The sequence below is a fragment of the Drosophila miranda genome, assembly GCF_003369915.1.
Source record: "Drosophila miranda strain MSH22 chromosome Y unlocalized genomic scaffold, D.miranda_PacBio2.1 Contig_Y1_pilon, whole genome shotgun sequence".
Taxonomy (NCBI): domain Eukaryota; kingdom Metazoa; phylum Arthropoda; class Insecta; order Diptera; family Drosophilidae; genus Drosophila; species Drosophila miranda.
Window position 1 is genome coordinate 13812544 of NW_022881603.1, and position 21805 is coordinate 13834348.

The 21805-nt window shown below is 47.3% G+C and overlaps 1 protein-coding gene across 6 annotated transcripts in view; it reads right to left on the minus strand.

Annotated features, from left to right (window-relative positions):
- LOC117190603 (sister chromatid cohesion protein PDS5 homolog A-like) overlaps positions 1–18743 on the minus strand; it is a 69923-nt gene extending 51180 nt beyond the window's left edge. For 2 of the 6 annotated variants that reach the window (XR_004473764.1, XM_033395657.1), the window contains exons 1-7: positions 18553–18743; positions 18112–18238; positions 18020–18052; positions 14608–14960; positions 14340–14547; positions 14102–14270; positions 13329–14029 (exon numbers count right to left, since the gene is read on the minus strand). Coding sequence is in view for 5 of the 6 variants with exons in the window: in XM_033395657.1 (XP_033251548.1) it covers positions 13329–14029; positions 14102–14270; positions 14340–14547; positions 14608–14960; positions 18020–18052; positions 18112–18192 (1545 nt within the window). In the remaining variant the exon portion in view is untranslated. Of the gene's footprint in view, positions 1–6908; positions 6949–13299; positions 14030–14101; positions 14271–14339; positions 14548–14607; positions 14961–18019; positions 18053–18111; positions 18239–18552 lie in introns of those variants that run through there. The other 4 variants (XM_033395658.1, XM_033395656.1, XM_033395654.1 and 1 more) reach the window with 4 other exon arrangements.
- Positions 18744–21805: the final 3062 nt, after the last annotated feature.

Sequence of the window (21805 nt, forward strand, 5' to 3'; positions counted from 1 at the left end):
CCAGCACCTGGATCCAGGTCCGCATCGCCTATTCCTCGGCGCCAGTTCTGGCTCAACCTCGCCGGCTTCCTTGGAGGCGACTGGGAATTCCATGCGTCATCGTCCTTGGACCTTTTTGGAATGGTCCCTGTGTTCGGCTTCTGCCTGAGGTGAGCTAGAGGCTGCTGATCGCCATTATTATCCTTGATTTCATTCTGGTCTCTTTCCAATCTCAGGTCTTGGATCAATTCTACGTTCTGGCGCAGAGGCGCCATCACCTCTGTTATGGCCCCATCAGCTCCATAAAGCCGCGACGGATCTCCTCCTGCAGCGTCTTACTCAGGGTATCTGCCATGCTGCCTCTCCACGTCTCTTGTGCTTGCGCTATGGCGACATTTACTCCTGAGAGAATCTCGGAGGGCAGTGCGTTGGATTGGCCTGGCAAATTCCAGCTGTCGTCTCCACGCCCCTCAGCGCCCTGTGTGTCACCGCCTTGCATCTGTCCTTGGAGGTTACCTGGTGGAGGAGTCCTGCGGGTCATTTTCTGTTTAGACCGCAAGTTGTACGCGCTCATCAACTTAGCCCTATATTTCCCTACCTCTAACTACCCTATTTATCTTTTTATTCACTACACTCTATTACACTCATACACTCTATCTATTCTTCTTTCAGAACAATCGCCTAAACACTACCTATAACGCTAACTCACTGATCTTCAGCACAAAAACACTTAATACGGCAAAACAATAATAAGGGGGAAAGGAACCACAACTACTACTAGGGCCAACTCCGCACATTCCTGTCCAACGTCTAGAACTTTGCGAGCGCTATTGACTAATCTTATCTTCCTTGGAAGATTAAGAGTCAAGGGCGCTCACTTCTCTACAGTCGCTGTTTCCGCCTACTTCCCTACAGAATGCCCGTTGCGGGATGTTGTAGCTGCTCCGAGTGCAACGCGTGGCCGACTTCTGTCCCACGGGCCACTCAGAACAAAAATCTCATTGAGAATCTACCCTCCCGACTGCATCCAGCGGTAACCAGGGGAAGCGAAAAACAGAAATCTTTCTGTCCATATCCTAACTTCGGGGATTTCTTTTTTCTTCTTCAGGTTCTCATTTTGCACACCAGGCACCGGGCCGGTTGCTAACTGGCTTGTGGATTCTCCTCTGCCAGTGCCAAACCAAATCCCCTCTTGAGATTTCCTGCTTCCCGTTGTCAGATAAGTGCCGAATCATTAAACAACAAAAAAAAACTTTTTACTTTGTGGATTTTCTTTGCATCCTCAGATCCCTCAGCGCCGTGCTTCTGTGAGCCAACTCGTCGGGTCCCTCACAGGCCACCGGAACACCGATGGACCCCAGATTGCAAAATACCACTCGAGATCTATCTTCTCTGCTGGATATTTATACTTTCTTCGACGTCTGTGTGATTCGCATCCGTACTCTCCCTCTTTGATGGTAGAGCCAGGACTGCGAGTCCACTTCCCTGTCTCAGATTGGGCGCCATTATTGTTACGAACCTTTGTTTTCTTCGGGGCAAGGCCGGCTAGCCAGTCATCCCAGGGCTGGGTACTTCCCAAGCCCTCAGGTCGCACAATATACCAACTAATTGGACATCTCGAACAAATTGAAACAACAAAAGTAACCGACAAAAAAAAAACTGCAAACGGACTCTACTCGACAAACAACATTGCAGTAACTTTCTTCAACACAGACGTGGACCAGGTCGAGGTGTCGATGTTTTTACCCCTGACGTACCCTCCCTACCTGAGATCTGAATAACAACGTTTTGGATCACCCTGCCATGTGCAGCAGCCTTACACTCTCGTTGCTGTGGCTCCTCTTCCCCCATATGAAACGCTTAGCAATTCATTTTCTTCGTTATAATTTTCACTTCAATTTCCTAATTTTACACGGTATCATCGCTACACTAAGCCTGCCTATTCATACCCCTCTCATCTTATCACTACGGGCGGTTAATAAATAAATAGATAAATAGAAATAATTAACATAATAAATATAAATAAGTTACATATAGATATAATATGGACGGACTTAAATTAGGGGATTAACATATACATATAAATGGAGACGTCTAACAAAAATAAATAATGGGAGTAAATAAGTTAATTGATGATTTTTTTCTCTCCCTAAATGGGCGAGGGACCCGCACTACGTGGCCAGGATAGTTTCTTCGAGACCAGCAAAACCAAGCCAGAATGGCGGAGCTGTGGCCTATTCCCTATGGATTTGCCAACAAAAAGAATAAATTTGGGGTTTCTTTACTCCCCCTTTGAAGCGGACTCACTCTGGTGCTTTTTGGGTCTACTTTCCGTCCCGCTGGTCAGCTCTAAAGTTCCTGGTGTTTCACTGATCTTGATCCCCTGGAATCACAGATTTATTTATCTTTTATCGGGTGATGGCCACTACTCCATCCTCATCCCACTCACTTTTTCTTTCAAAACTAAAAAAATCACTTTCTCTGAACCCCCTCTTGGCTTAGCTGCTCTGTTTAATGCTCCCGGGCCGCTGATCCCCATCGCTCTCTCTTCTATCGCCCTTGAACTAGGTTCAAGGGCATGGCCTGATTCGGGCTGCTGGCGGCTCTCTTTTCTTTGGGGTATGGGTGAGTTGGCTTCGGGACTCCGTTATGGGATGAGATCGGAAATCCTCTCTCATAACGGCTCCGGAGAGCGCGCGGAACTCTCACTCTCCAGGACCAGGTGGCGCCACTCTTGCTAACCCTTTCCCCTTAAATTTTGGCCTTGGCACTATGTTCGAACTTCTTTCCTCCTCACCGCTTCTATGGGATATCACCTATCGATATCTTCGCATGCAACACCTAGCGAAAATTCGAGCGACCATAGCCGCGGAGAATTATTCGCAAACATCGAAGAGTTACACGTTTCACTAAAACTGCTGGCCTTCCCGGACATTACGGTGCCTAGGATCTTGCAGCGCCCAACGTAGGCTTACACCCACTGATCGGATATTCTCTCAGCTGCTCCCCGTTCCGGACTCGGATCGCGTAAAAGTAGCGGGCGATCTCGTCATCGAGGCCCGTCTTCAAGACTCGCACCATTTCGGGCTCATCCAAAGGTGTGGTGAGTCTAGCCGCCAGCCTGCGCATCGCTCTAAAGTACTCTTCCACAGATTCGCCAGATTGTTGTCGTCGCTCATGCAAGGTGCGTAGCCGCTCGAACTCGCCACACACTGCTCGGAACCGGGACACCAAATCCTCGTCTTTCAAATCCTCCCATACTTCCGGACGCCGTTCTCGGACAAATTGCCAATACCACTCCGCCGCTTGTCCTTTGACGAGATGGTGAAAGTTGTCAAGGACCTCGTCCCACGACCGTCGGTTCTGCCTACGGAGGAACTCGACCCTGAACACGAAGCCCTGCACCGTCATCTTATTTGGGTCTCCATCTCCGTCGAGGTGGATTTCCCATATGTCGACACGTCCCCATCTCGCTCCTCTCCAATCATCTCTCCTTTCAAATGGTGGCAGATCTGTTGGACCTCCGCCGTCTCCTGATGTCTCCCGTCTCTGCCTTCCAGCACCTGGATCCAGGTCCGCATCGCCTATTCCTCGGCGCCAGTTCTGGCTCAACCTCGCCGGCTTCCTTGGAGGCGACTGGGAATTCCATGCGTCATCGTCCTTGGACCTTTTTGGAATGGTCCCTGTGTTCGGCTTCTGCCTGAGGTGAGCTAGAGGCTGCTGATCGCCATTATTATCCTTGATTTCATTCTGGTCTCTTTCCAATCTCAGGTCTTGGATCAATTCTACGTTCTGGCGCAGAGGCGCCATCACCTCTGTTATGGCCCCCATCAGCTCCATAAAGCCGCGACGGATCTCCTCCTGCAGCGTCTTACTCAGGGTATCTGCCATGCTGCCTCTCCACGTCTCTTGTGCTTGCGCTATGGCGACATTTACTCCTGAGAGAATCTCGGAGGGCAGTGCGTTGGATTGGCCTGGCAAATTCCAGCTGTCGTCTCCACGCCCCTCAGCGCCCTGTGTGTCACCGCCTTGCATCTGTCCTTGGAGGTTACCTGGTGGAGGAGTCCTGCGGGTCATTTTCTGTTTAGACCGCAAGTTGTACGCGCTCATCAACTTAGCCCTATATTTCCCTACCTCTAACTACCCTATTTATCTTTTTATTCACTACACTCTATTACACTCATACACTCTATCTATTCTTCTTTCAGAACAATCGCCTAAACACTACCTATAACGCTAACTCACTGATCTTCAGCACAAAAACACTTAATACGGCAAAACAATAATAAGGGGGAAAGGAACCACAACTACTACTAGGGCCAACTCCGCACATTCCTGTCCAACGTCTAGAACTTTGCGAGCGCTATTGACTAATCTTATCTTCCTTGGAAGATTAAGAGTCAAGGGCGCTCACTTCTCTACAGTCGCTGTTTCCGCCTACTTCCCTACTGAATGCCCGTTGCGGGATGTTGTAGCTGCTCCGAGTGCAACGCGTGGCCGACTTCTGTCCCCACGGGCCACTCAGAACAAAAATCTCATTGAGAATCTACCCTCCCGACTGCATCCAGCGGTAACCAGGGGAAGCGAAAAACAGAAATCTTTCTGTCCATATCCTAACTTCGGGTATTTCTTTTTTCTTCTTCAGGTTCTCATTTTGCACACCAGGCACCGGGCCGGTTGCTAACTGGCTTGTGGATTCTCCTCTGCCAGTGCCAAACCAAATCCCCTCTTGAGATTTCCTGCTTCCCGTTGTCAGATAAGTGCCGAATCATTAAACAACAAAAAAAAACTTTTTACTTTGTGGATTTTCTTTGCATCCTCAGATCCCTCAGCGCCGTGCTTCTGTGAGCCAACTCGTCGGGTCCCTCACAGGCCACCGGAACACCGATGGACCCCAGATTGCAAAATACCACTCGAGATCTATCTTCTCTGCTGGATATTTATACTTTCTTCGACGTCTGTGTGATTCGCATCCGTACTCTCCCTCTTTGATGGTAGAGCCAGGACTGCGAGTCCACTTCCCTGTCTCAGATTGGGCGCCATTATTGTTACGAACCTTTGTTTTCTTCGGGGCAAGGCCGGCTAGCCAGTCATCCCAGGGCTGGGTACTTCCCAAGCCCTCAGGTCGCACAATATACCAACTAATTGGACATCTCGAACAAATTGAAACAACAAAAGTAACCGACAAAAAAAAAACTGCAAACGGACTCTACTCGACAAACAACATTACAGTAACTTTCTTCAACACAGACGTGGACCAGGTCGAGGTGTCGATGTTTTTACCCCTGACGTACCCTCCCTACCTGAGATCTGAATAACAACGTTTTGGATCACCCTGCCATGTGCAGCAGCCTTACACTCTCGTTGCTGTGGCTCCTCTTCCCCCATATGAAACGCTTAGCAATTCATTTTCTTCGTTATAATTTTCACTTCAATTTCCTAATTTTACACGGTATCATCGCTACACTAAGCCTGCCTATTCATACCCCTCTCATCTTATCACTACGGGCGGTTAATAAATAAATAGATAAATAGAAATAATTAACATAATAAATATAAATAAGTTACATATAGATATAATATGGACGGACTTAAATTAGGGGATTAACATATACATATAAATGGAGACGTCTAACAAAAATAAATAATGGGAGTAAATAAGTTAATTGATGATTTTTTTTTAATTGATGCAGCGCAACAGCTGGGCATCTTTGCGTAGATTGTTACTGAATTGTGTGAGATATTCGGAAGCTTTCAAGGGATCGGGAAGCAATCTACAAGCGACACACACAGTTCAGTTCAGTCATCAGCATAGCTCGCAAACGACGGTCAACACTTTTTCCCTTTGCTGTCGCGTCACTGACAAAACCGAAAAAGACCACGAAGACACGGTCTCTCACTGAGCAGAACACTTTTTGTCTCTTCGCTTGTGTTATGTGTTTCGGGTTTTCGGGTGAGCCCGACACACGATCGTGTCTCTCAATAACAACTTAGAAAGACACTTTGGTCCATGATGCAATTATACAAGGTGGTCTCGTCGGCAAAAGTTAGTCCCTTAACGTATGCTAGCAATAAGTGCGAGTGAAGGGCACATAGTATAGTGAGTGTGAGTGAGACGGTATATGTTGATGTTGATTAACCCTTAATTACCCTTAATTTAAAAATAAAATGATTGTTTGAGATGCCAAGCTTTTTTGGCACCTATGTGTTTCAAAAATGAAAAGAGATTTCGGGTTAAACCTTATAATTCGTATTTAATCTTGGTGGCTTAGCGGAAGCCGATTGCTTGCTATTGCCAGATAAACCTTATGCGAGATCGATATGCAACCAACGCGCAGAGGGGTTAGCATAGAACTAAACTATAGACGACGGCGTTAGATCAAAGTGATTGCCGAAGTGGCGGCAGCAGATCAAAGTAGTTGCCGAAGTGGCGGCGGCAGTGAGCCCCTTTAGCGGGAGAGCGCAGCAGCTCTGCAGAACGTCAACGTTTTACAACATAGGCGGCTCTCTCCGCTCATACAATAATAATGTTAAAGTTTCGGTTATTCTTCAGCGGCTGGCCCGAACATACTCCCCCGTTGGGAGCTAGTCTCTCAACAGATTCCTTAAGGGGCAGCAAACATAGCCGAGTGACGGCCCTCCTGATGTTTCCTGAGGATGTCTTCAGGTCAGCGACGCGACACACTCCGTCCTTGCCCAAAACGACATCGACCACTCTAGCCAGTGGCCAACGCATTGGAGGAAGATTTTCGTCCTTCACCAGAACGAGGTCGTTCTTGCAGATGTTTTGCGCGGGGGTACGTTACTTGGCGCGCTCTTGCAAAAGAGTGAGATACTCTTCGCGCCAACGGCTCCAAAATATTTGCTGTAGTTGGGTGACCCGCTGCCAGCCATCCAGACGATTGTAGTTCAGCTTCGTTAGGTCAGGCAGATGAGCAGGAGTCAAAACGTCTAAATCATCAGGATTTTCTGAAAGCGAGAGCAAAGGGCGAGAGTTAACAATTGCAGTGATCTGACAGATCAGAGTGCGCAGCTCGTCGAAGCTAAGCACAGATGGTCCAACTGAGCGGTACAGGTGATATTTTGCGGTCTTCACGGCCGCTTCCCACAACCCGCCAAAATGCGGAGAGCGAGGTGGGATGAAACGCCAGTCGATCGAGTCAGCCAAGCAGGAGTCGTGGACCTCCTTCATATGCGGTTCGCTCAGACAAAGCTTCTTTAGCTCCAGAAGCTCGTTCTTGGCCCCAACGAAGTTTGTCGCATTGTCCGACCAAATTTGACTTGGCCTACCTCGAGTGGAAGTAAAACGCTTTAGTGCGCCTAGAAACGATGCGGTGGTCAAATCCTTTACGAGCTCCATGTGTATAGCCTTAGAAGTGAAACAGATGAATACGCTAATGTAGCTCTTGATCGGAGGCCTCGTGCGGATTTCTGATCGGTAGAAAAAAGGTCCACAGTAATCTACTCCAGTGACTTCAAAAGCTCGAGATCCTTCCAAACGTTCCTTAGGTAGGTCTCCCATGATGTGTTCGACCATGCGCGGCCTAGTCCTGAAGCATCTCACACATCTGCTGACGATCCTTGAAACTGCCTTAACACCTCCAATGGGCCAATATTCCAGCCGAATTTTGGATAGCAAGGCGCGAGGTCCGGCATGGAGGTTTCTTTCATGATAATATCTTATCAGCGCAAAGGTAATGGAATGTCCCTTTGGCAGAATGAGCGGGTGCTGAGCGTCAAATCCTAGCGATGAGTTGCCAAGACGACCTCCAACTCTAAGTAGTCCAGAATGATCGATGAACGGGTTGAGCGAACTAATAGAACTGGATTTCATGACTTGACCATTGCGCCGAATCTCCTTTATGTCCATCCACAAATTTGCCAGCTGAATGTGTCGAATTAGAAGATGCGTTCCTTGCCAAATATCAGAAACGGTGAGTCCTGGATGCCTAAGACGATGTATAAATTTATGCATGTAGGCGAATGTGCGCTGCATGCGAAAGAATAAATTCGCAAATTTGCATCCGGACGTGAGATCGGCATGTGGAGACGTGATTAGCAATCCTCTCTTGCGAAGCTCCAAAGTTGCTATGTTGTTAGATGGAGATACAGGCCACTTATCCTTGGAGCCTAGCAAAAAGGATGGGCCGTGAAACCATAGCTCTGACTGGATAAGATGGTTGGGAAGCGAGCCTCTCGAGAGAATATCAGCAGGATTTAACGATGTGGGAACATAGCGCCATTCCATGGCTGCCGTCAACTCCTGAATTGATGCCACTCGATTTGCCACGAAAACTTGAAATTTAGCTGGCTCGTCCCTAATCCAAGATAATGCTGTTGACGAATCCGACCAGCAATAGAACCGACCTGTAAAGATTTCCATGTCCTTTACATTCTGCATGATTTTCGCAAGCAAATGGGCTCCACTTAATTCCAGCTTAGGAATCGATATAGTCTTTAGCGGCGCCACTCGCGACTTTGAGCACAAAACGTGGCTCAAAGACTGGGCTTCCCTGGACACGACATACACGCAAGCGCCATATGCTTCTAAGCTGGCATCATAGAATTCGTGAACTTCTGTAGCCACACTAGAACGAAGAACCAAGCGAGGAAATGAGATCCGAGAAATGCTTGCCAAACTATTTCTCAAGTCCATCCAAGTTGAATGCAACGCTGAGGGTAGGCTTTCATCCCAATCCAAATTTTCTCTCCAAAGCTGCTGAAGGAAGATTTTGCACCGGACAATGACTGGATTTATCAATCCAAGAGGGTCGTAGAACCGCGCAATCGTAGATAAAACCGACCGCTTTGATGGCTTTGAGTTTGTGTCCAGTGCGGACAAGGCAAAAAGCAGCTGATCCGAAGCAGGGTCCCACGCTAAGCCGAGAGTTTTGGCAATGTCGCTTCCATCATTAAACTTTAGGAACTTCTCTATGTCATCTTCAGGGGTTCCCTCAAGTACTTCCTGGTGACTGGAGCACCATTTCCTAAGTCTAAAATTACCACGGGACAGTAAAGCTGATGTTTGGTGCATCTTGTCCATGACCTGTGCGACCGAATTACCGCCCGAAATAAGGTCATCCACGTAAAACTCCTGCCGCAGAGCAGCTGAGCCAAGAGGGTAGGACTCACCCTCGTCGATGGCCAGCTGGTGCATTGCGCGGACCGCTAAAAATGATGCAGCCCTCGTCCCGTATGTGACGGTGTCTAATGTGTAAACTTGAACCTCGGACTCGATGGAATCTCGCCATAGGATGCACTGATACAAATTTTCGGGTGGAGACACTCGTACGCAGCGGTACATTTTACAAATGTCCCCAGTGAGAGCGACTGGATATGTTCGAAAGCGAATCAATATGTTAAACAATGCAGGCTGAATAACAGGGCCTGTCATCATCACATAATTTAGAGAATATCCAGTTGATGTAGCTGCGGATCCGTCGAAAACGACACGGAGTTTTGTCGTCGTACTGTCCTCCTTTAGGACACAGTGATGAGGCAAGAAATATTTGCAGAGACTACGGGAATCAGGGTTGACTTGGTGCATATGATGCAAATCAATGTACTCCCTCATAAAGGCGGAATACCGCTCCTTGAGTGTAGGATTACGCTCCAGTTTTCGCTCCAGACTGATGAACCGTCGATAAGCCTGAGCATAAGATTCTCCTAAACGATCAGTATTGTTATTTAGCGGCAGACGAACTGCATACTCCCCGGATGGCAACCGTGAAAGGTGGCTTACGAAATGTGCTTCACAATCGTCTTCTTCTTTGGTATTCAAACCAGCCTCCACACAATTCTCGACTTCCCAAAACATACGAAGAGTTTTATCCAACCTTGCTTCCATCTCAGCTATCGAATCTGGACAATTGTGCGTAGCCAAAAGCGCCGAGCTTGATGCCTTCTGTCCACCGCCAGATACGATCCACCCAAGCCGGGTCTTCTGCAGAAGAGGCAGTCCATCGGTGAGTTTGATTTGCCCTACGCAGAGGAGATCATAAAAAACGCTCGCACCAATGAGAAGATCAACCCGTTGAGGATTGAAAAATGCAGGATCAGCGAGCTGAATGTTAGATGGAATACGCCAATCGGATACATTTACTTTCATACTTGGTTGAGAATCGGTAATCGTGGGGGCGATGAGAGCAGTAAGTGTAGTTGTGTAAGCAGAGGTGCGAGAATGCATACAAATGCTTATGGTGGATCCCTCAGTAGAAACGCTGGTATCGCCTAGCCCAGACACAAGTGCAGACGATTGAGTTCTCCTAAGCTGAAGCTGCTGGGCGACCCTGGATGTGACGAGATGCAGCTGCGATCCTGAATCTAAGATGGCACGACAAGGAACTAAAACGCCAGACCAATTCTTTACGAGAACCACGGCTGTAGCCAGAAGCACGACATCAGAGTGAAGACCTTGGGCAGCAAGAGAGGTAGACGAAGGTAGAGACGAGCTGCTAGCAGAATTTTGAGCAACGGAAAGAGTGTCCGGTTGAACGGCCAGATCGGGAGGAGTAATACCTGGGCAGCCTTGTGTTGTGGGCTGTATACTATCGAAGTGCAACAAACTATGATACCTACCGCCGCATACTCGACATTTTCCACTATTGCATGCGCGGGTCCGGTGCCCCGGCTTTAGGCAATTGAAGCATAGGGAAAGCTTCTTCACTTCTTTGTGGCGCAGCAACGGTGAGAGATTTCCGAATATCTTGCACGAGTATATTCCATGGCCCGCTGAGTGGCAAAAGACGCATACAGACGGGTCGGCGGAAGAGTTGGAAGCTACAAACGTTTTTTTAACCTGCGTATAGGAATGGTTTTTTCCCACCTGATCGCTACTAGCGTGTGTCGCTGTAGCATATTCCAACCGCTCGATTTTCTGGCAGCGTTGCTGCAAGAATTCGAAGAATTCCTCTGCGGTAGGTATAGCATCCGACGATGTGTGCTCCTCCCATTTGGTTTGCGTCTTCGAATCCAACTTCTGCAGCAGCATGTTGATGACCATGAATCCTGAAATCTCCTCAGCAGTTCCCAATGTCTGCAACGCTCGCATTTGTAAATTGACTGCATCCGAAAACTCCCGAAGCCTTTTAGCAGAAGGCGAGTCTACCCTCTTTAGCCCAAGAATCTTCTTGATGTGTGCCTGGAAAACAAGTCTTTTGTTATTAAAGCGTTTATTAAGTATATCCAGAGCCGCACGATAATTGGCACTGGAGAGCTCTAACGATCGAACCGAATCCAAAGCCGCATCAGCGAGGCAAGAGCGAAGGTGCTGGAATTTCTCGATGTCACTGAGATCCGCATCCGCTTCAATCACCGATTTGAACATTGCCATAAAATCCGAGAACTCGACGTATCCACCAGAAAATTTAGGCACCTTCAGCTCAGGAAGTCGCTGCTTGTGAGCCATGATGATGGTACTATGTCCGGAATGGCTTGCAAGAGTCGTAGAATGCTTTCAACGTTATGAAAAGAGTATCGAAGATTTTGCGCAGCTCACTCCCAATCTCGTTTTGATCGAGAGCCTCCAACTCATTATGGGCCTTATTAAATTCCTCTCGAATTTCTGCCAACATATCAAGGCGCACCTCGACTTCCGCGGCGGTCAGCTTATCGATTTTATTCCCCGCGAAGGATTCGCCAAGCCTGTGCAATCGATCATATAATGACTGACTTTTACGTTTATACAGATTCAGTCTGGAATCAGCCACCACAATATTTCCGCCCGCGCCTGTTTTCGGATCGTTGTCCATGTTAACCGTTGTGCAATTCGACACAACAACGGAAAATGAAATACCGCTTAAGCGACGATGTATAGACGCGAGAGCGAGAATGCAAGACACGAAAAGTCAAGAACCGCGGCTGCAGCTGCGCAGAGAATGAGAGATTCTACGCTTAAAGGACCGGAATTTGTCTATAGATATTGCAGCCGCACTCTCACTGAATTTGCAATTTAAACTGTTTTTCAACGTGCACCCAAATGTATTTGTTGGTAGTTAAACTACCCAACAACAAAATATTGTATAAATAATAAGTGTTTTAACGGAACGCGATTAAGCAATGGTTTTATATCACGTCGGGGTCACCAATGTTTGAGATGCCAAGCTTTTTTGGCACCTATGTGTTTCAAAAATGAAAAGAGATTTCGGGTTAAACCTTATAATTCGTATTTAATCTTGGTGGCTTAGCGGAAGCCGATTACTTGCTATTGTCAGATAAACCTTATGCGAGATCGATATGCAACCAATGCGCAGAGGGGTTAGCATAGAACTAAACTATAGACGACGGCGTTAGATCAAAGTGATTGCCGAAGTGGCGGCAGCAGATCAAAGTAGTTGCCGAAGTGGCGGCGGCAGAGAGCCCCTTTAGCGGGAGAGCGCAGCAGCTCTGCAGAACGTCAAAGTTTTACAACATAGGCGGCTCTCTCTGCTCATACAATAATAATGTTAAAGTTACGGTTATTCTTCAGCGGCTGGCCCGAACAATGATTTTACTGATATATTAATATTTAAATTTTATGCAGCCATTAATAATTTTTCTTCAACATTTTTAGTTATATTAAAATGTTCTTTTACATAATATATAAAGATTACTTCTAATTCTGTGGTATTTTTTTTATATGCTTTTTATAATTTTGTTGTTGTCGGGACATAAGGGTTAAGAATATATCAAAAAATTCGTCCGTGAACAACCTTCATCATCAACAAGCAAGCATGCACTGAAGATAAGGGACAACACGAACGAACTTCGGCTCCCGACGAGACCTCCTTATATAATTGCATTATGCTTTGGTCAAGCGCTCACAGCAAAAGTGTCTTTAGATGAGCAGAACCAAAAAAGTGTCTGAGTAAAGTGTTTTTAGTTTTTTTTTCGTGTATATGTTTATTTATTCATGTTTTCCGCATCTTTTGGGCTATTGTATTGTAATATGTATATTTATTTGCAAAATTGGCAAACGAACATTTTCGTTTTGCTTTTCACGATTCATTTTAAGCTCCAATAGTCAAACCGTATAGAATTCACAACAATTGATAGTTGCCTAAGCATCACACGTACAAGCATGCATACATACGCAAAAGACACTTTGTTCGTTCACTCGCGACAAGATGCTCAGTGAAAAACAGGAACAAAAGAGAAGTGAAAAAATCGGTCTTTGCTTGAGCGAAGAGCGAGTTGAGCAAAAACAGATTTGATCGGGTCTTTTCAGTCCATTTTCTCAATGTGTCCGTCAATGAGAGGTTTTTATCAGACACGCCGAAAGTGTCAACAGTTATTTGCGAGCTATGGTCATCAGTTAATAATTTATATTATTCTTTCAATCACTTGGCAATGGTGGTCTGTTGACCGAGCACCCGGGGAGTAAACTCCTTGGAGTGATGCAGCTTGATCCAATCGCTAACCGTGTTGCGTGTCTTCATTTGATTCTTTTGCAGTTCAACAAAGGCCTTGGTTGCATTCGCATCAAGATCGCCCAGCAGATGGTACAGTTTCTTCATGCGCTCCTCGGGCGCCAGTTTGTAGGGAACCAATGAGGTGATAAGCAAACGCTCTACTAGCAGGCGATCCTCCAGACCCACCTTGTAGTAGCCGTGCAGTATCTTGTTCTTGATCCAGTCCACTCTCTGCTTGGCATCAGCACTCAAGTCATTTGGTTCGCAGATGGCCACTTTGTAGATGTAGGCCAGGCCATTCATGGCGTCTCGTCGAATCTTGTATTTTTTGTCCAGCGTCCGCTCGCGCACAATCTCGAGTAGTTCGGGCGCCTCTATTACTACGCTGAATTCCCTCTTGGCCGTCGCCACAATGGCCATGACCACTTCGTGGCGCACATTTTCGTCCAAATCGTGATTACGCAGGCGCAACTTTTCCGTTATATCAGGTTCCAGATGTGGGTGATTTAGAAGAAAATGCATGGACGATTGTACGCACTTGACACGCACTGCCTCCGAGATATCGCAGAAGCGGCCCAAGAAGGTGCGTAACAGGTTTTGATATTTCTGCGACAGCTGCGAGTCCTTCTCGGAGAACATGCGCGACAGCAACGTGGTGGCTTCTGTTGGGTCAGGAATAAGGTTATCCACATGTGTAGACGAGTATATTAAGAGTGCATCGTGACATCACTTACTCAGCCTTTCTGCATCATCAGTGGACAGTAGTTTGTTCTCCAATTGGGGCAGCACGGAGTACAGAAGATCGGGATTGATGCGATTAAGCTCATAGATGATATCATAGATTTTGTTTGTAATAGACAGTTTGTTGTTCGGCTTATCCATGACCAATGCACGGTTAAAGAACTAGGAGGGCATGAAGAAATAGAGCTTCTTCAGTTGGTATATAAACTGAACATCACTATTCATTCATACCATTTTGATTGGGGACTCCAATGCGTCACCGGTCTTGGCGAGCAGTTGATCGGTTATATGTGCAGCACATCTGTTGCTTGATTTATTTGGTTTCACTATGTTAATCAGTAAGAGGTCCAGAAGATCCACGGACAAATTGTCAGCCTCGGTTATCAGGGCACTTAGCACGTCCAGGAAAAAGTTTGTGATCTTGGCACTGTGCTGATCGCTGCAAGGAAATGGTAGTCAAATTAATTGCTTGGTTATAAACCAATCGCCTGAGACTCACTTCACAATTTTAAAAATGGTACTAAACAGGTCGTGGAAGATTTCCTGGCAGTCCTCGAGCTCGAAGCACATGTTGAAAGACTTGACAAAGGCTAAGTTCTCCAATAGATAAAAGTAACGCTTGAAGGACGGATCGCGGGGATCCTTTAGACCGTGCAATTGTTTGATAAAAAACTTGAAAATGCTTTTGATTTGATCTTGCTCTTTGTAGGGGGCCTCAGGCGCATATACGCGCATTACATCCGCTATGCAGCACGCTATCAGCAGTTGGACATCGCGGGATGTATGCTGCATAAAGAAGTCGTCCAGCAGGTGGAGTGCCAATGGTATATATTGTTGATAGAGATTGTCATCCTGGTCCGCTGGCACTGACCACTCAGATGATCTTACTAAACCGGGGTAGTGATCCCACCTTTATCATTAAAAACCGCAAGGAGGTCCTGGACCTCACGCTTGCCTCTCATGAGATACAGCGTAACATTGTATCCTGGAGGGTCCTGGAAGAGCACTCCTTCTCGGACCACAGGTACGTGGAAACTGTCTTCTCCTTCTCAGTACCGAAGCCAGTCCGATTCCGGAACATCAGGCGGACAAACTGGACTCGGTACTCTGATTACCTCTGTCGTGTTCTCCCTGAGCCCCCATCTGAGGAGGAGTTCTCCACGGAGGCCACGACTCGTCTTCTTAAGATCTTTACCGACGCCTGCAATAAGGCGCTCGACAAAGCATGCCCCTCTGGCAAGAACAGAGGCCGGAAGAAACCTGAATGGTGGAATCCGAAACTGGGTGAACTCCGGAAAGCCTCCCGGAGACTCTTCAATAAAGCTAAGGCTGAAAACGTTGAGCAAAACTGGGCCGAATACAAGGCCAGTCTGTCAACCTACAACAAAGAACTTAGAAAAGCCAAACGCGCCTCCTGGCGTAAGTTCTGCAGCGAAATCGAGAGTAACTCAGAAGCCTCACGCTTGCGCAGAGTTCTCTCGAAGACAACACCTACCCTGGGCTACTTGAAGAACACCGACCAGTCGTGGACTACGTCCAGCGAGGAGTCGCTAAATCTTCTCCTAAATACCCACTTCCCTGGCTGCGATGAAAACAGACCCAACTACTTCGCGCCTCCTTCTGTCGCCTCAAATGCCATCTTGAGACTGCTAAGCCAGGACGGCTAAGGGCCAGACGGCATTTTCCCTGCCCAACTGATTCACGCGGGACATAAAGCCATTAACTGGCTCAAAATAATTTACGAGGGAATCTTCTCCCACGGGTGCATTCCTGACACCTGGCTTCAGACCAAAGTCGTATTCATACCCAAGGCAGGCAAGCCCTCGCACACTGCCCCAAAAGATTTCAGACCCATAAGTCTATCGTCTTTTCTTCTAAAGGCGATGGAGCGGCTCCTGGGGCTGCATCTAACGGCGGGCATTCCGTCCAGTCTGATCTCAGACTCCCAGCATGCCTATCGGAAGGGAAGATCCACCGAAACGGCCCTACACTCGATCACATCGATCATCGAAGCATCCCTTAATTTTAAGGAGTACACCCTAGTAGCCTTCCTCGACATAGAAGGCGCCTTTAACAACATCCTTCCGACCGCCATCACGGGCGCACTGACGGATCTGGGCGTTGACTCCAGGACGGTGAGCCTGATCGATCAGATGCTACAATGCATGACGATGTTGCCATAGCATTCTCCGGAAAATTTCCGCAGACATTGTGTGAGTGCATGACAAGTACTCTCACGAAAATGTCGAAATGGACAGACAAATGCGGGTTAGGCGTCAACCCGTCTAAAACGGAACTGGTGCTTTTCACTAGGAAGTACAAAGTTCCGGTACTGATTCCCCCAAGACTATGTGGGGAAACGCTAGTCTTCAGCAACAACGCCAAGTATCTTGGCCTAATCCTCGATAGAAAGCTCGATTGGAAATTGAGCATAGAGGATAGAGTAAAGAAGGCCACAGTGGCCCTCTATACTTGCAGGAAAGCCATCGGACTAAAATGGGGAATGACCCCCTATATAGTTCGGTGGCTCCACACCGCCATCATACGACCAATCATGCTCTATAGAGTGGTGGTATGGTGGCCAGCATTGGACAGAAGGACGCATGGCAGAGCTATGCATAACTGGCGGGCTACGCACTACTCCAGGGGAAGCCCTGGATACTGTGCTGGACCTCCTCCCTGTGGATCTCATGGGAAAGAAGGTGGCAACACTTTCCGCCCTCAGAATGAGAGAAGCCAGACTGTGGAAAGCATCCGCGGTTGGGCACTCGGGAATCCTGATGAGACTCCCGCAATTACCAGAGAGGACAGATTACTGTATCCCCAGTGATCACCTCTCGACGCCCTTCCAGGTATCAATCCCATCTAGGGAGGACTGGGAGATGGGCGAACCAGGACCTGCAAATGCGGTCCACTTCTACACTGATGGCTCAAAGCTAGACGGCCGCGTGGGAGGCGGAGTCTACTGCAGCGAACTGAACATCAGTCATTGCTTCAGGCTCCCGGATCACTGTAGTGTGTTCCAAGCGGAGGTTGTAGCCATCAAGGAGGCCATTTCGATCGTCTCCAAATTACTTCTAGATACGCACTTAGTGTGCGTCTTCTCGGACAGCCAAGCAGCTATCAAGGCTCTAGGCTCAATATCGTCGAACTCAGCGACTGTAAATGACTGCCGCAGGTCTCTGCACGAGATCGCAGAGCAGTTAGATCTCTTCCTTATATGGGTCCCCGGCCACAGGGACATCGAGGGGAATGACGCCGCCGACGAGCTAGCCAGGCAGGGTACTACGATTCCTCTCCTATCGGAGAGGGAGGAAGTAACGATGCCCTTGGCTACGTGCAGGCTCCTAACGCACGAATTGTTCGAGCAAAATGCCAATAGGAGATGGCAGCAAACCGTTTCCTGTAAAGTCTCAAGATTGATATGGCCATATCGATCGAAGAAGCGCTCAGCAGAGCTGTATAAACTCAGCAGAGCACAGTGCTCTGCAGTTACTAGAGCCATTACGGGACACTGGCAGATCGGCACTCACGCCTCTAGACTGTCAATCCCTCATAACGACTTCTGCAGGAGTTGTCGCGACGATGAGGAGGAGGAATCGGTCCCCCACTTCTTCTGCCACTGCCCAGCCCTTGGAAATCGTCGTCTTCGTATTCTCGGGGCCGCTTTCCTCACGGACATTTCGGACCTGTCCGTAATCAAACCAGGGACCTTGTCCAAATACATCCAAGCCACCGGATGGGACTGCCCTTAACCTGCAGTAGTATGCTCTCACGGTTCGGGCAATGCGAAGGGGCACATGCCCATGCGGCAACACAACGGACCTTTTATAGGTCCAAGTGAGCTTGGGGCGGGAGGCTCTTATCCCCCCCTCCCGGCTGCCGCTTTAACCTAACCTAACCTTGTCATCCTGGTCCATGGTCTGCAGGACATTGGCGAGTGTCTGTCAATGAGGATAATGTGACTTTCATTCGTTGTTAATTGATTTCCAGTAAAACTTACCTTAAGGCGGCGTATGAGCTCGTCTGTGCCCAGGTCTTCCACCAATGGCCGACAGCCGTTCGGATAAACAATGTCCGTCATCCTCACCCACTGAAGCCGGACAGGACGGAAATCGGCAGGCGCTGATCTGAAACCCAAAAGCGTGTACTCGTATGTAGTAGAATTTCCACATCAAAACCACATTTTCCAACAACAATTTTAGGCGACCCTCAATGTAAAATTGGAGTGCCAAATCGGAGGGTGCCATTGCCACAGCCACACTTCCGCATACGCTCTCGCGTACACGTACACGTACTCCACTCACACTCGCACGTTTGCAGTGTTTTCCTCGTTTCGACAAACAAAACAAAAAATATTTAAATTCTGTGTTTTCATAATGCTTTTTGTACTAATCGGGGACGGGCAAAATGGCAGAGGAAAATTTCTGATGTGCAATCTTACTTTTCTTCACAACGGGCAGCGGCGGTACAATTCTTTGCCAATTTTCAGCCGCTTCTTTTTGGTGCACACAAACGAAATCACTGCAAATAACTTTGGAATGGACGTTTATTTACACATGTTCCAACGTCTTGGTTATTTTTGAGCGGCGCGTATGTTGTTAAAAAAGAAGAACTTTTGCAGGGCATTTATGCAGAGTCGCACGCCATCATGACCGCGGATTTACGAACTTAACCCACTTAACCCCCTCTATTTAAACAGTTTAACGACTTGAGGTAAATGGCGAAAAATATGGTAAGTTCTTTTTGTAGATCCATGCCAACTTTTCTCTGAACTTAAAAAAACTACGATATCTTTCACCTGAATTGCGCTAAAATGATTACATTTTCTTCATATATTTTGGTGGCATATTAAAATACCCCCTTGGTCTACAATGGGCTAATCATTATCCGTCAAGTATTGGAAACAATATTTTTTGATTTTGATATTCCGTGGAATATTACAAGCTAGATGGATCGCGCAGCCCTGCCCACATAATTTAATCCACTTAATACACCTATTTTCTACATGACTGGTTTATTTTAGATACTTGCTTTTATTCGATTTTGTCTAAAAAAAAGGTTTTAGCTCTACCTACAGAGTTTTATCCCATTGATGAATACATTTTCTGCAAGATTAACTACTTTTAAGTACTCCCAGTTATTGTATTTTGACTAAAACATGGTTTGAACAAAAACGTTAAACAAAAACAAAATTGCAATGTTGCTGGTATTTGAAGACTTGTTGCTTATCAAACGGAGTATGGGTCATTGTATACCCTATCCAAACTATTTTTAAAACGTAATTAACACAGAAATTGTTACGAACCTTTGTTTTCTTCGGGCAAGGCCGGCTAGCCAGTCATCCCAGGGCTGGGTACTTCCCAAGCCCTCAGGTCGCACAATATACCAACTAATTGGACATCTCGAACAAATTGAAACAACAAAAGTAACCGACAAAAAAAAAACTGCAAACGGACTCTACTCGACAAACAACATTACAGTAACTTCCTTCAACACAGACGTGGACCAGGTCGAGGTGTCGATGTTTTTACCCCTGACGTACCCTCCCTACCTGAGATCTGAATAACAACGTTTTGGATCTCCCTGCCATGTGCAGCAGCCTTACCCTCTCGTTGCTGTGGCTCCTCTTCCTCCCATATGAAACGCTTAGCAATTCATTTTCTTCGTTATAATTTTCACTTCAATTTCCTAATTTTACACGGTATCATCGTTACACTAAGCCTGCCTATTCATACCCCCCTCATCTTATCACTACGGGCGGTTAATAAATAAATAGATAAATAGAAATAATTAACATAATAAATATAAATAAGTTACATATAGATATAATATGGACGGACTTAAATTAGGGTATTAACATATACATATAAATGGAGACGTCTAACAAAAATAAATAATGGGAGTAAATAAGTTAATTGATGATTTTTTTCTCTCCCTAAATGGGCGAGGGACCCGCACTACGTGGCCAGGATAGTTTCTTCGAGACCAGCAAAACCAAGCCAGGATGGCGGAGCTGTGGCCTATTCCCTATGGATTTGCCAACAAAAAGAATAAATTTGGGGTTTCTTTACTCCCCCTTTGAAGCGGACTCACTCTGGTGCTTTTTGGGTCTACTTTCCGTCGCGCTGGTCAGCTCTAAAGTTCCTGGGGTTTCACTGATCTTGATCCCCTGGAATCACAGATTTATTTATCTTTTATCGGGTGATGGCCACTACTCCATCCTCATCCCACTCACTTTTTCTTTCAAAACTAAAAAAATCACTAGATCACTATGTCCGGCGCGCATGCTCCTCCGTTGCGGGAATTTCTTTCTCTGAACCCCCTCTTGGCTTAGCTGCTCTGTTTAATGCTCCCGGGCCGCTGATCCCCATCGCTCTCTCTTCTATCGCCCTTGAACTAGGTTCAAGGGCATGGCCTGATTCGGGCTGCTGGCGGCTCTCTTTTCTTTGGGGTATGGGTGAGTTGGCTTCGGGACTCCGTTATGGGATGAGATCGGAAATCCTCTCTCATAACGGCTCCGGAGAGCGCGCGGAACTCTCACTCTCCAGGACCAGGTGGCGGCACTCTTGCTAACCCTTTCCCCTTAAATTTTGGCCTTGCCACTATGTTCGAACTTCTTTCCTCCTCACCGCTTCTATGGGACATCACCTATCGATATCTTCGCATGCAACACCTAGCGAAAATTCGAGCGACCATGGCCGCGGAGAATTATTCGCAAACATCGAAGAGTTACACGTTTCACTAAAACTGCTGGCCTTCCCGGACATTACGGTGCCTAGGATCTTGCAGCGCCCAACGTAGGCTTACACCCACTGATCGGATATTCTCTCAGCTGCTCCCCGTTCCGGACTCGGATCGCGTAAAAGTAGCGGGCGATCTCGTCATCGAGTCCCGTCTTCAAGACTCGCACCATTTCGGGCTCATCCAAAGGTGTGGTGAGTCTTGCCGCCAGCCTGCGCATCGCTCTAAAGTACTCTTCCACAGATTCGCCAGATTGTTGTCGTCGCTCATGCAAGGTGCGTAGCCGCTCGAACTCGCCACACACTGCTCGGAACCGGGACACCAAATCCTCGTCCTTCAAATCCTCCCATACTTCCGGAGGCCGTTCTCGGACAAATTGCCAATACCACTCCGCCGCTTGTCCTTTGACGAGATGGTGAAAGTTGTCAAGGACCTTGTGGAGATAATGTTTTTTATCCCCAATCGGCCGACTAATTATTTCGAATTAAATAAAACTCGGCGCAGAAATAAAATTACGATATGTTCTTTAATGCGTGACATCCAAATTGCAAGTGTGGCTTGCCTGCCCTTTACATTGCCGCTCCGATCGCTAAGCGCAGCTTCGCTCGGCCGACGTCGGTAGGCAGACGCAAAGCGGAGATAGCGAAGAGCGAGCTGGCAGAGAGCGTTTAGCAGGGCAAGCAAGCGCAGAGCTTTAACAAACAAATGAGTGACATAGACATAAGTAACAAACAAAATAAGCGGCTGAGGGCCAAGAATTAGGTGCTATTTGGCAAGCAGCTAATCGGCTGGGTTCTGCTCCGAACATTCACCCCCCGTTGGAAGGCAAAGGCTTTCAACAGATCCATCCTGAAGGGGCAGAACCGCTATTTTTCCAACGGCCCTCTTGAAAATGCCTTTTTGAGTGCGGATGACGGCTACTCTGATGGTTCCATCTTTTCCTGGGATGACGC